Consider the following 14,905-nt stretch of genomic DNA (forward strand, 5'->3'; position numbering starts at 1 on the left):
CAGGAACATTGGCCCTGCCCTTCCTGCCCTGGGGTGGCTGGGCACGTCCCTGCTGAGATCCCAGTGTCCCTGTGCAAAGTGCACTTACCCCAAGAGCCAAATTACCCCTTTTGACCTCGCCTGGAGGCACCTCCAGTGCCTTTCTGAGCCTGAGTGGCACAAAAACTGGGCAGCACAGCCCTCTGTATGCACTGGGATCATCTGAGGAGTCTCTAAACTCACTGAATCCAGTAAAAGAGAGAAAATCATTAAAACTTTCTTTTAAACAGAGCATCCCAGAAGCTGCTGAGGAGCTCCCAGCATGTCCCAGGCACTAGGGCTGTTGGCCACCCTGCGTGCAGGAGGGTGGCCCAGGGCTCCCAGTGGGAGTTCAGAGCAGTTTATTCACTTTATGACTCTGCAGAGTGGTTAAAAATAAGTAGAGCTCTTCTGAAACTGGGTGAGTGCAGGTGATGGGGCCCTTCTGCTGCCTCTCTCTAGTGCTGGTTCTTTACAGCCCTCCAAGGGCTGGGGCAGAGCTTCCCTCATCTATTACCTTCAAGGTGTTTGGTTTTACCAGACAAGTTTGGCACAATTCCATCCCTGTTCCAGTCACCTCTTCCCTCTGGCTTTAACTTCCCTCTCTGATGGGCTTTGCAGTGCCCAGGATGTTCTTCCCACCCAAGGATTTGTTCTGTGGCTGTTCCAGAGGCTGGAAATGTTGGTAGCCACGGCATTTTCTGTGGTCTCAGATCTCAGAGCTGAGCATGGTGTGTGTGCACAGAAACCATGGCTGGTGGCTCCCAAGGGTGTTTTGGATGCACAAAAATGCATCCAAATGCATTGGGTGGTGGCAGGACTGGGAATTTGTGTTATTTTTGCTCCCTTGTGAGATCTCAGGACCCTGCTCAGCACCAGCCTCGCCCGAAGCAGATAAATGCCACCAGTGATTTTGGGCCTGACAGGTGCTGAATGAGCCCCTTGGAGAACATTGATTTTGCTCTTTTTTTCTCCTGTGAAATGTTTGCTTGTCCAAAGGTGTGATTGACTGGTGAATAAAATGGCCTTGGCACACCCCATATCAAACTGGAGCTAATTTTAACATGTGGCTGTTGAGGTAACAGTCTTGAGCCAAGAATTCATCATCTTCCACCAACAGCGACCTCGAAAACGCCAAAGAAATAAAAAGCACGAGAGGACACTGCAGACTGGCCACAGGAAGAGTGCCAGGAGTGAGCTGTGCCACCACCACCTGCTCTGGGAGTCCCACCTGGACTTGTGGTGCTCGAGGAGTGAGGGTGAAAGCCACCTGCAGTTGTTATCCTGAGTGGTGGCTTTTCCTGTGGGCAGCGTGGTGGCCTTGCTCTGCTGCCAGCTCCTCACTGCTGGGGCAGGACTCTGCTTAATTGTGTTCTTTGGGTTTTACCCCAGCCCTTTTTCAGCAGCTTGTTAAATAGATTATGGGGTTTTTTACCTTGATGTTTGTCACCTGCTGGCACTCAGGGCCTGGCTGGTGGCGTGGTGGCTCTTTGCTGATGTCACCTGGAGCTGCAGGAGGGCCCTGCCACTGTGGCTGGTGCCTTCTCCTCATTTCCTGCTGTGGTGAGGTGGCTTCCACATCTGAATTGGATGAGCAACATCACTTTTGGCCTTTTGTTCCTTCACTGGCACACGGTGCCCAGGGAAGCTGTGGCTGCCCCATCCCTGGAAGAGTCCAGGGACAGGGTTTGGAGCAACCTGGGCTAGTGGAAGGTGTCCCTGCCCATGGCAGGGGGTGGAAATGGATAATCCTGAATATCCCTTCCCACCCAAAGCATTGTGTGATTCTGATTTGGGGTGAGTAGGGACGCTCAGGATGAGAGGCAGTGCTGCAGAAGGGCAGGGCAGTTCTGCAGAGGGAGTTTGCATCTTGCTGTGTGTAATTGTGGCTGTACCCTGTGCCATTAACTTTCCAAATTGGAGGCTTAAAAGGATTTGAAATAAGCACACGCTGGAACTTTGGAATCAGTGGGACTGCAGTGCAGCAGCACACACAGCCTGGGGTGCAAATTCTTGCAGAGACTCAGGAGATAAAGTTATGAAATAACCCATGTCAGCAAGAGAGACTGTAAAGCAACTCCAAAAAAAACCCAAACAACAAAACCCAACCAAAAACCTCCCAGTCTAGACGCTTCTATTTACTGCACTTCTATTTAATGCCCTAGAAAACCAGATTTGTTTTCAGTTTTTGCCTCTGGCACGTGCTTGTCTAATGAGAAGGCTGTGATGCAATGGGACTTTCCTGTGCCACCTCCTGTGCTGGCCCTGTGGCTTGGGGGAGAAGGGTAAAAGGTTATTTCTTGCTTTGTGTAGGTGAACCAGCCTGCTGTTACTGAGGTGGTTTTGCTAATCCATGGCTGGAAAACCTCGTGTCTAATCCCCAGAGCAGCGCTAACGAGCTGTGCCTCGTCTGTGGAGATACCACGGCCCCGAAGACTCTGCTTTGATTCTTTTAATTAAAAGAAAATTAAGCTATTTTCTTTTGCTTTGAACCCTGGGTGAAGTTTGCAAGCGGTGTCTTTATGTGGTGTGTGCTTGATGACAGCTCGGGGAGCCAAGATTGTGCCGTGTGACAAAACCAGGCTGAGGAAATCCACCCAAAGGCAGATTGGCTTCTCTGCCTGTTGATCACACGGGGGTGATTCACCCCCTTAATGGATTGATTTCCTTAGGAATCCAACATATTTGTGAGGTATTTGTAAGGAATTGCCTGAAAAAAGTGAAGAGTTGCCTGAAGACACAGCGATAAATGGAAGGTGTTTTGCAGTGAGGATGCAGAAGGAAGGGAAGTTAATTGGCTGGCTCAGCAGATGAAGGATGTAGGTGATGCAGCTGCAAAAATGAAACAGATTTTTATTTTCCTCTTCTTTTGCCCCTGTGCTGCCAGGAACTAGACCCTCTGGAGTCCTCAGGCTTCAGAATCACTGATGATTGTGGATAAACAACCTTTTATTGCTATGGCCAAAGACAGGATTTTTTTAAAGAGAAACTTGATGTTGCCTAGCCAGTCAGCCTTGCTGGATGACCAGAGGTTTGGGTTGGAAGGGATATTGTAGCTCATCCAGTCTGACCCCTGGGCAAGGACACCTTCCACTATCCCAGGTTGCTCCATGCCATGTCCAGCCTGGCCTTGGACACTTCCAGGGATCCAGGGGCAGCCACAGCTGCTCTGGGCTGGGCCTTCCCACCCTCACAGGGAACAATTCCTTCCCAATACCCCATCTAACCCTGCCCTCTGCCAGTTTGAAGCCATTCCCCCTTGTCCTGTTGCTGTAACTCATGTCCCTTCTGCAGGGAACCAAAGGGGATCATGCTGGAAATGGTTAAATGTTCAACACTGGGCTTCTGTGGAACATCAGCTGAAGTTTATATTTGCCTTTGACCTTGAAAGAGAAACGTTCTGGCTTGAGTTTTGCAGCCCTTCTGCGACGTTACCTTGGGAGAAACTTGTTTTTCAAAGGGGCGTTGTGTTCCTGGTGTGCAGCTGAGAACACAGGAGCCCTTGCAGGGCACCCAGACACCCTCAGAAACAACAAATAAACTCCTGCCTGGCTTTGCAGTGCGAGTTTCTCAGTCCCTGCTCACTTGCCTTGCACTAAATCTCAGTTATAATTTGTGCCTGTCTCACTTTTTCTCCTTTTTCTCCCCCAGTTTCTGTGTTTGAAGAACATCCGGACCTTCCTAAAAGTGTGTCACGACAAGTTTGGGTTAAGGAACAGCGACCTCTTTGATCCCTTTGACCTCTTTGATGTGCGGGATTTCGGGAAGGTAAGAGTTACTCCTGAGCTCCTGGGAAGGGATGAGTCTGGCACTGGGGTTTGTGCTCCAGGTTTGGGATGAAAATACAAAGGTTTTGTGGTTTTCTGAGCAGACTCTGAGAATTTGGCACCAGTTCCCTTGTGCTTGTGGTGTATTTAGGATTCTGCTGTGTCCTCAGTGTTTTTATGGGTTGTTTTAAATATATTTGGGGGCTGATTCTGCTGTGCTCTCAGTGAAGGGTGGACCAAGCCTTCAATTTTTCTGCTTTAGATTAAAAACTCTCTGGGATCAGTCTCTAAATGATGTGACCTGTGTGTTTTTGAGAGGAACCAAACCTTGCACAGGCTCCACACCTCCCTCAGTCCTTCCCCATCCGCTGCCACCTCTGCAGAGTGAACAAACTCTGCTGAATGATTTTTGTCACATGGTCGATGTCTGTCTGTCTGTGGGAGTTCCATGGCAGGGTGAAATGAGTGTCCTGAGCTTCTCAGAAATGTGCTGCTGTAAGTGATGGTTCCACCAAATACCGAACAATGAAAACTCAGCCTGGCTTTGACGAGTGGCTCTTGTTGTGATCCCCTGGCTTCGACACCAGCTGCATCAGGGCTGATGGATGCAGGGCTCAGGGAAGCCATTACCCAGGACAATTGCTATATGCTTCAGCAGAAAAGGTGATAAAAGATTTATTAAAGCTCTGTATTGTTTTACCTGTTTTGAGCTGCCAGACATAAGCTGCCGGAAGGCATCTTCCCTTCTGATTATCCAAGGAGTAGATTTTCACTGCTGATGGGGATATATTATTTGATATTTATTGCCTAATTTATTTCTGGACCATTATGTGGAGTGTGCAATTGCAGTGCCTTGTTTTATGAGTTTTTTTTTTTTTTTTTTTTTTGATTTATGGAATACAAGAAGGCAGTTGTTGTTCTGGGAATATGAATGCACAGAAGGAACCTTTTGGGCTGGGGAAGGAACTGCTGCTAATTAAAATGCTGCTTCATCATCACATTGTCTCTTGCTTTGTGCAGTTTCAGATTGCCTCTGATGCCTGTTAATAGGGCCTGGTGTTAAACACTGCCAGAACACATCAGCTGATCAGCACAGTTTGCTTTCCTTCCTGGTCTGCTGAGGGAACAGCTCTTCCCTCCCCCTGTTCACTTTTTGGAGGTGCTTTGTGACTTGGGGGGGTGATTTGCCACTCCCTCTTCCCTCAGGGCAATCTGGTTTTTTTAGGAGACTTGGGAAAGAAATGTGTCATAAACTTCTAAGAGATCCAAATGTATTTTATTGCCTGCATCGTGCTTGTTTTCATGTGCATCGTCATCCTCAACCAACCACAGAAAATGTGGGAAGCGCAGACTCTCTGCACAAAAACCTAATTTATTTTTTTTTATCAGCTTGGTGGAGGTATCAGCTGTCCAGTTCTGCACCACCCTAAATCCCTCTGGAAGCCTGTCAAAACATTGCCATTGTCTTCACCACCTTTCATTCCCACATTATCCTCAGATCTGTGTTCAACAGTGGCAAAGCAAATAAACAGGGAAAAATCTGCTGTTGACCAGAGCTCCTTTTCCGCTTTGAGTCACGGCGAGAGCAAAAGGAGTCTCTAATCCACGTCCCCACTGGCCAAACACAGACTTCACTCACAAAAAATTCTTCCTGGAGCTATTCACTCCTCAGTCCAGTGGTACTTTTTTTGGTTACAGGACACTTACACCATGTAGGAGGCATTTCTGATGGGACAGAGTAACAGGCGAGTGTTTAATTGCAGAGGGGCTTTGGGAGAGTGGTGTTGGGTGTTTCCTTCCTGGATGCCACTGGGAGAATTATTCCTCTCCTCCAAACCAAAAGGCCACTGGGACAGCAATTACCAGCAGCTTTTGGGATTGCTGGAGTGTAATTACTGAGGAGAAAGGCAGGGACTTGGTGCCAACCTCTGCGTAAAGGGCTTTGAATCTTCGGGGTTTTTTAGTGTTAGAAAACCAGTGGTGTTTTAAAAGAGGATGAAAAATAAGATCCCTCAGTTTTGCCTCGCCCAGTTGTCATTTTGAGGGTGATTTCCATGTCTCCATCACTCCTTTTGGCTCCTGAGACTTCTGCAGGGAGGAGCTGCCATGGGAGCAGTGGAGCCCCTTCCAACGGAGCAGCTCTGCCTGGGGGCTCCTCAGGTCCAGGGTTACTCCTGGGTTTGCTTTTTCCTTGAGTTTTAAGCTTGGGACGGTACTTTTTGCTGTCAGCAGGGTGACATCTGGTGAAATGGGACTGTGAACCATGTGGGCTCCTCCAGCCAGAATCCCAGGGGAGCTGGGAAGCTCCGGCTCTGTGGGATGTTGGGAATGGGCGCGCTCAGGCTCCTGCCCAATGGATGCATCACATTCCCTGTGATCTGCAGCATCTCCCAGCTCCCCAGGGCAGCCCAAAGGCCACTTCCAATTGCTCATGGCCAGCTGGAATTGCTCACAGCCAGCCCTTTTCCCCCCATGTCCAGTTGCTAAGCAGTCCTGCTCTGGTGGGGGCTGTGCTGTGTTTTGTGACAGAGTGATCTGAGATGCTGGTGTCTGTATTTCTACCAATGCCCTTTCAAAAAATGTACTTATATTAATTATTTTTGAAAATTTGATTCCTTTAAAGTGGCTCAGAGCTCTCTATAAATCACCAGTGACATCTGCAAAAGTGTTTTCTCCCTGGCTGCAGGATGCAGGAGTAAAACCCCAGTTAATATTGCCTCATCCCTAATTAGGGTGGGATTCTGCAGTCTTGCTGTGCCCAGTCTCTGTTAGTACAGCCTGGCTCTTCAAAAAGAAATAAAATAAAAAACTGGTGCTCATGTAGTGTGTGTTGTTACACATTTAGTAGTGGTGATGGTATAAAATCAAACTCTTATTGGACTTGCTAATTTATTGGCACCAACTGTAATGACATAAAATGTACATAAATATGGATTAAACTCTTTATTACTCTATTAGTCAGCGTGATGGTAGCCAGGTTCATTAAAAGGAGTTACTCATTTTAAATAACTTGCAGTAATGTACAATTTTTTTTTAAGAAATATAGTTCAAATATTCATAAACCTGTGGAGCGTGCCATTTATTACCCTCCCGCTCCTCTCTGCTCTCCTGACATGGATTTAATCATCCTGAATTCCTTTTGAAGTTCCTGCTCTATTTGAAAAACCCTTTTTTTTCAAGATAAGGGTCTTCCCTCCCCTGCCCCACAGATACGAAACGATGCTGATCTAAAAATGAAAAAGGGAAGCAATTCACAGGTCAGCTGAAAGAGGAGGAGATGCTGGTACTGAAATTAAAGTCATGTTTTCCACTCTGGTTCTGGTCCAGAGGATGGGGAGAGAGAGCTGCACCCTCCTCACAGCTGGAGCAGGGTTTGGAGCAGGGTCTGGATCGATTCTTCCTCTCAGCTGAACCCACCCAGATTTTTGCTGGTGTAAGGCTGGGGCAGGGCTCAAACGAGGTTCATTTTGTGTGGCTGAAGTGCCAGGGAGGGGGTGTGGGTGGTGGGGAGGTGACCCCGAGCCTGGCACGCTCCAGTGCCTGTGCCAAGAGCTGCCTTGGAATCACTGAAATCACAGTGAGAGCAAAGAGTGTCCTTTGTAAATCTGGGCTAACTGCTTCAAGTGTAAAGGTGTCCCCTTCCTCCTGCCGATGGGCTGGTGTGGAAGGCTCTGGGGAAAAGCTCCTGGAAAGCTCTGGGGGGATCCAGGCTGTCCTCACTGAATGCTGTTTGTCCCCAGCACTGTCTGGAGAGTTTTCCAAGTGCAGGAATCCCCCTTGCCATCCTTTGGGATGGGTTGGGATAGCTCTGGAGGGGGTCAGCTGCCACAGTCCCCCCATTCCTTTCTGTCACACCCCACCCTGCTGACAGAGAGTCAGAAAACTCCGTTTTTCTGCTCACTTTCAGACAGGAGGGTGGGGAGCGTTGTCTGAATTATTTAAGGGATTCATAACCGAGAGTTGGTTGGTGTTTCTGTTTCTCTGCTGAGAATTCCCCTCCCTCCAGCATCTCCAATGCCATGTAGGAGCCACTAGCCCTGCAGCAGTATTTTTAAGGGTGCTTTTTAACACAGTCTGGGCAGAGAAAGGGAGAGATTTATATGAATTAATATAGAAAGGTGGAAGCTGCAAGGATTCTGCATATACGGCTGCAGTAACACAGCAAACCCAGTGCCAGCTCTGACCTGCTGCTGGTGGGAGCATCTCTTCTCTCATTTTGACTTTCAGGGTTTTTTTCTGACCTCCTGGAGCCAAGAACATATTAAAAGCAGTGTGTTTTCTCTCTGCATGAAGCAATAAGGTCTGGGAGAGAAGAGCAGCACTTGTCAGCCCAGCTGGGTGTCCCATCCCAGCCCTGGCCCTTATTTTCACAAATGCTGGATGGGAGTTCCCGTGTTGTGTCCTGCTGTGGCAGCTCCTCAGATGGCTCTGTGGCTGCTTGCCCAGGGGGATCCTGTGGCAGTGGGAGCATCGCTGTGTCACCAGGGTGGGTGGGGAGGGAAGTGAGGAGAACTCTCCAAAAGAAGGGCGTGGATGTTTTATATTTTTTATTTTTTAAATTCCCAAGGGAGCAGTGGAGTAACCGGCCTGCCATGAGATTTTTGTGTCATTGCATGGAAGAAACCCTTAACTCCTTGCCTGCCCAGTGCTTGCTGACACTTTATCCCCACCGAAGAAAGCCCCCTGTTCCCATACCAGGGTTTTTCCCAGAGCCTTTGGGACTGTTCTTCCTGCCTGAAGGAGAATCCCCAGCTCTGGGAAGTGCTGGAGAACACGGGGAAGGCAGCCCTGGATACCTGTGCAGGGCTATGAGTGCAGAAGTTGATGATTAACTCCCCATTGCAGGAGCTGTGGGTGGTGTTTAATGACCTTGCTGGAGTTGTTCCAGAGGTTTGGACATTGGGATGGAAGCTCCAAGTGGCAAAAGGAGACTGGAGCAGCACGGCTTGGGTTTGTTCTTCCCTCCCTTTGCCAGCTGGAGGGTTTATTTGGGCTTGGGAGCTCATGGTCTGGAATTGGGGTGCTGCAGGTGCAGTGTCTGCAGGAATCCTGATGCTGGACTTCCCCAAAACACAAACACAGAATTACAGATTTTTTGGGCCAGTCAAGCCCGAACCAGGAATGCCTTTGGCTGTGCCAGGACCATTCTGGGGTGGTGATTGCTGTGAGGGATGTGGTGCTGCAGCCACACCTCCAGAAATGGACATTTTTAGACTCCAAATCCTGATAATTATTCCCTACTCTGAGTTTAGCCCTGGCAGAAACTGGATTTTGCCACTTGCTGGGGGCAGCTGGTGCTGATGGGGCTGTGCTGAGCTATTTTGGGGTGTTCAGGGCTTCAGAAGCAGCACCACAGCCTCAAATCCTGCTTAGGCAACACACTGCTGATAAAAGCCAGTTAATCTTTCACTGCACCCTGAGGGCAGAACCTCTGTGACACTCCTGGGCTGTGCCCATGGAGCTGAGCCACCAACCTGTGGTGTCACCTCCAGGGCCCAACACGAGAGTGGTCATGCTGGAGCAGATGGAAATGCCACAATCCAGCAGCTGGTGGTCCTCTGGGATTCCCTGCAGGAACAGCTTTTAGTTGTGGCAAAGTCTCTGCTTTTCCCCCTTCCTTCCTCCCCTGCTTAAAGCTCCAGACTGTTTATAGATGTGCAGCTTCTCAATGCAACTGGAAGAGCCAGAAATGTTCATTCTGGGAAGTTTTGCCTTTTTTTTTTTCCCTTTTTTTTTCTCCCTCACCGTTTCTTGGCTGTTTTCCCCAGTATTTTTCCAAGGGGTCACACTGAGGGATGTTATGTTTCACATCAAACAAGTGTGGGCAGGGTCTTTTGCAGCTCTCACAGTCCTGATGGGAGCACTCTGCAGTTGGGCCTGGGGCAGTGATGGAAGTGTTTTGGAATTCAAAGTATTGATCAGGACATGGATGAATGCATATCCTTAATGTGTATGAAATTGATTTTCTTGTACCTTCCTGATTTGTCTGAGTTCCCCTATTGTTAATTTTAGACAAGATCAGGGAGAGAAGGATATTTTTTTTACTTTGGAATAAAAACTGTTGAGTGTTAAAACACCACCAGTGTGTCTCCAAAAAGTGGGGAGGAGAGATGCCAGGCTTTTATGGGGTGATCCAACAATTTCTGGCTATTGTGTGGTTTCATTTGAGCCTCCTTGATTATGTCATGGGATTTTTGAGGCTTAATGATACAGTGAACATCACTGTGGGTGCAAGATGCCGACAGGCAAAGCCTTTTTGTGCCTTGGTGCTGTGAGTGAACCTCTCATCACTTGAGCTTAACTGTTCAGCATCATGTGCTCTGGGAAAGGGAGGAAATCCATCCTGGCTAATATCACTTGAGGGACTCTTGGAATAAAAGGAATTTTTGATTCTGTAACAAGCTCTTCTATTTCTTCATTAAAACCCTCAGCATCTGATGATGAGACTGTCTCAAGTTCAAATAATACAAATAACAATGAACATTTCTAGAAACAAATTAACACATGGGTGTAAATGTGGTTTAGTAAAAAGTGAAACTACCAGTCTGGAAGTTCTGGCGTGGCTGAACTCCACAATCCCCAGTGCTTAGAGCACAGCATCTGACCTATGAAATGGGTAGAAAAAGTGAGGGGGAAGAAGCTTCTGTAGGAAACTGTGAATTTTCTTGGGGCAGAGATGAGTTGGTGTGAGTTAATACATTGAAATATCACAGCTGAACACAAACATCCTGGTGCCAGGAGGAGCCTGGGGATCCCATGCCCCGTGCCCAGGATATCCCAGGATTTGGGTGCTCTGGGGGAGATGGGCTGTGCTGGTGAGGCTGGGCCCTGCCATGCTCCTGCCAGATCCATATTTTACCTTGGAAAATCACTCCCTGGAAGGGAAATGTTCATGTTTTACAGTAAATAAGCAGTGCAGACACAAATGTGTTGAAACCTGTGTCAGCAGAGCGGGGGCTTGGTGAGGTTTGCTGTTTGCACCCTGAATTCTCCTCTGGGTCTCCTGTGCTGGGAGAGACTTCAGGGTGTTGAGAGCGTGCCAGGCAGGGACAGCTTTAGAAACCAGGGATGGTGGGGAGGTTCCTCAGCTCCCTCCCACACTTCTTCAGGGGGGAAAGCTAAAGGGGAAAGAAAAAACCATCTTGCACTATTTTGTTCCGCTGGCTGTCAGAATGGGCTGCTTGTTTGTTCTTGGAGGGCTTCCAGATATGGGATTTTTTTTTTCCTCCTGCTTTTTCCTTCAGAAATTAAATATTTCTTCAAGAACTCCTTGTAGGTTTTGTGATTCCTCCCACTTGCTCACTGCAGGATGGGTGTGGACACTGGGGTGCACTCACAGGAGGGGTGGAGAGGATGGTGAGGGTAGAAAGGGTGGAAAATTCCAGGAATATCCTGGAGCTGCAGGGTATTGGGGTGGTCTTTCTGTGCACATGAGGAGCCAGGTGATAACACAGAATCCCAGGGCTGGTCAGGAGCAATTTGCTGTGAGCAGGTTTGGAAAATCTTCTCCCTAAACATCCCAAGGGAAGCTGGAATGAACAAGACACCTGCAAGGGCATCTTAAATATCAACTTCCCCTTGTTTTCCAGCTTTTCCTTGCCTGGTTCCAAACCAGGGAAGTGATGGTTGGACATCCTCTCCTATTTGGAGCAGGACAACATCCCTGGCTCACCCTTTGTGCTCCACTAAATGAGCCTGAGATGGTGATGCTGCAGAAAATTCACTTACACCCCCAATGTTAATGGTGTGTGAGCCAGAGTCCCCCTCTTCCACATCATTCTCTTCCTGCTCGTTAGGGGTTAGGGCCTAATCACGGGAGCAGGACATAATGCAGCCTGGGTCAAGCTAATGATGTGGGCATTGCACTTTGTGGTGTTTGTCAGGAATTCTTATTCCTTCCTCCAGGCCTCTCTTGGTTGTAATTTTAGGAATTTCTGAGCCAGCATGGGCTTGACTGATGTTTGCAGTCACTCCTTGTAATGAGTGAGGCTTGTGTGGGAGCGGCTGAGGGAGCTGTGGTGGGGATTTCACCTCCCTGCCTGACAGATGGTGGGGATTTCACAGCCTGGGACCGAAGCTTTTGGGGAAAAAAGTGGTTAAAAATACCCTGGGAATGAGCAATGCTCAAACGGGCTGGAAGTAACGTGGCACTTGGAGGCAGCGCTGAGCGTTTCCTCCTGGAGATTCCCATCCCAATCCTGGGGCAAAGCTTCATTTTCTGGGCATTATCTTGATGCCAGGCAGTGGTGAGAAGCAGTGGCTGTGCTCTGAGCTGCTGCTGTCCCACATCTGGTGGCAGCAGGGACAGCTCCAGGGCTGCTGTGCATTCCTGGGAGATGGGGTGGATGTCACCCCCACACAAGTTCCCATGCAGGTGAGCTCTCTTGATTTTGTGCATCTGATTTAAAATATAATTTAAAATGTGCACATCTCCGCAGGGAAGGGATAGAAAAGTGGAGCTTTATGGAGTTTCCTCAAGGAAGAAAAGCAAAGAAATTTTCTTCCCCTTACACAGACTTTACACAGACCTTTCAGAGTGCACTGAGGATAGAAGTGGGAGGATTTTGAGTGCAGGCTCAGGGTGTGATCTCAGGGATGTCCCTGTGACAAACTCTGCTCAGGGCACACATCAAAGACAAAACAAGTGGAGATGGTGCTGGGGGACTGATTGAAATAAGTGCTTGGGGAGCCAGGGTGTGAGACAGAGCTCCCCTGCCTGTACCTGAGCCTGATGGAGCGCAGCAGCTCTCTGTCGGGAGACAGAAACTCGCTCTTCCAAGCCAGTGGACTGCAAAGATTACTGCAAATAAATGGAATACGTTTCTTTCATGTGGAAATAGTGCTGCAGTCCCTGTACAGAGAGATTTATCAAAGGGACCTCTGTGCTCCAGTAGTGGGGCTGAGATCACAGCTCGCTGCAGATGTGAGTTGAACTGACTGAGTCCCACTTTCCACAGCTCTGAGTAACCATTGTGCAGTGTCCTGAACCCCACACACCAGCCCTGCTCCCAGGCTGGCCTCACACAAGGCCAGAACTTGCACAGCAAATAAGTTTTTATTTAAAAATGAATTTTCTGGCCCCTGGAAATCCCCCAGTGAAGCTGGCTGTGTGGGCTCTGCACTGGGAACAGTGTGGGATGCTGGAGGGCAAACAGAGCCATCCAGTTCCCTGGAGAGGATGCTCCAGTGGCCATGGAGGTGTTGGAGATGGATCCACCAGCATTTGTCTGGTTTTGTTTCCTTTTTCAACTGGGATGTTCCATCCTGTTATAACAGAGATGATTTTATGTATATTCAGATGATGCAACAGTTTGGGGTGTTGTGATTTTTGTAGATGTAGATGACAGCTCTTTTGTGAGAATCTGGTATTTTGGGACTGAGTGCTCAATGGGATTAGACTTCTGTGTCTGTTTCTTAATTAAAAGAATAGTGATTTATTCTTCATCAAAGAAATTTATTACGCACTGGGAGTGTCTGGAGCAGGACCTTGAATGTGTTTGCCTGGAACCAGAAAAACATAAAAACCCCGCTGACCTTGATGAGGTACTGAAGGCAGCTGGGTCTGGCTCATCAGCCCCATATTTGATCTCAAAATAAGAAATGTCATTAAAAAGCACTCCCACACAGAAAAATGGAGATCTGGGAAGTGGAGAAGGTCTTGGTTGAGGTCCAGCCTGCAGGGATGCTGTGAAGGACTCTTGCTTTGGGGCCTCACTTGACTCCTGGTGTTTGCTCAGCCCCTTTCCTCCGCCAGCCAAGTCCCCCTGGGAGCTCTGCTGCCTGCCCTCCTCCTCCCCCTTCTTTTCTTTTTATTTATTTTTTTTTTCATAATATTGTTCTAATTACTGGAGTGTGAAGAATTGACTCTTAAAATGCCTCTTGGCAAATTCCATTTATGCATTGATGAAATGTCGAGCCCATCCTACGATGGCGACTTCCCTGCCCACCCCAGCCAAACTGGGACGCTTGTTCCACTGGCCAGGGATCCTAAAAGCCAACGGGAGATGGAAAAGGGAAAGGAAAATGAGGGATTTGGGGGAGGGAAAAGGGTTGACACTGGTTTGCTGGCATCCTGCTGGGCTGTGTTTTCACAGGGCTGTTTCTCCCCGGGGAGCTGCCAGATGTGATTTTCTTTGGGGGGTAAACTGGGACAGGTTGGGAAAGCTGTGGATGCAAAGCTCTGAGAAGAAACTCAGGAAAGGGGTCTGCAAGAAAGCTGTGGGGCTGAAAATTTTGGGGATGTCCAGCCCTGAACCCTGCAGAGAACAGGATTTTTGTTAGTAGTTTTTTGTGGCCATGTCCTTTGCCTTCTCACCCTTAAGGAAGGGGCATCCTGGCTCTTCTGGACCTTCTGCTCCCTGGCTGGAGCACGGACTTGCAGAGAATTCAGGGGCTGTGGTTTAGGTACTTTCAAAGTGAATTATTTTAAAACCAGCACTACTATAAGGCTGTTTCTGCAGGTTTTGTTGGTTTTTTTTTTTCAAGTGAGAAAGGAGCACTTGTGCAATACTTCAGGTTTTTCTGCATTTCCAAGGGCATAAAAACTCAGTTAATGAGTAATTGCAAGGTTTGCAGGACTGAGGCTTGAAGAAAAATGCCAGGGAGGAGGTTTTGTTCATAATGTTGGAGACTGGGCAGCTTTGGACCGGGTCCTGACTCCAGAGCACTTGTGGTGGATGCAGCAGGCAGCCTCATGCAGGAAAATTACAGATTGCTCCTGTCTGGGTCCCCCTCACCCCTCAGTTTGCAGGCTGGGAGCTGGAGATGGGAGCAGGGATGGGAGGGAGAGGTGCTTTTCCCTCTGGATGCACAAAGGACAGGGCTGGCCTGAAGCACAGCAGGTTTGTCTCTGTGAAATCTCCTCCTTTAGCAGGAACCCCTGCAGGAATCCTCCTTGAAGGGTGCATTGTGAACTGCAGAGGCATTTGGCTGGATCCCAGTTGATTTTGCTGGATCAGTTGCTCTGGCAGGGAGCTCAAACTCATCCCCTTGACTCTGCTCTGTGTGGGACAGAGTCTAGTGGCCAGGGGAGGGGACAATTGTGTGATGCCATCCAAATCCTCTGTGCCCCTCACTGGGGGCCATGGCAGAGGGGTGCACCAGCCTCTGTCTCCCACCAG

At 48.6% G+C, this 14,905-nt stretch overlaps 1 protein-coding gene across 5 annotated transcripts in view; it reads left to right on the plus strand.

The window, feature by feature from the left end:
- Positions 1-14,905, plus strand: part of VAV2 (vav guanine nucleotide exchange factor 2) — a 121,857-nt gene that overhangs the window by 24,684 nt on the left and 82,268 nt on the right. For all 5 annotated transcript variants that reach the window (XM_015644634.3, XM_015644637.2, XM_033518347.1 and 2 more), the window contains exon 2: positions 3,670-3,786. In XM_015644634.3, coding sequence (XP_015500120.1) covers positions 3,670-3,786 — 117 coding nt within the window. The remainder of the gene's footprint in view (positions 1-3,669; positions 3,787-14,905) is intronic.

Source organism: Parus major, chromosome 17 (assembly GCF_001522545.3).
Source record: "Parus major isolate Abel chromosome 17, Parus_major1.1, whole genome shotgun sequence".
In the NCBI taxonomy this organism is placed as follows: domain Eukaryota; kingdom Metazoa; phylum Chordata; class Aves; order Passeriformes; family Paridae; genus Parus; species Parus major.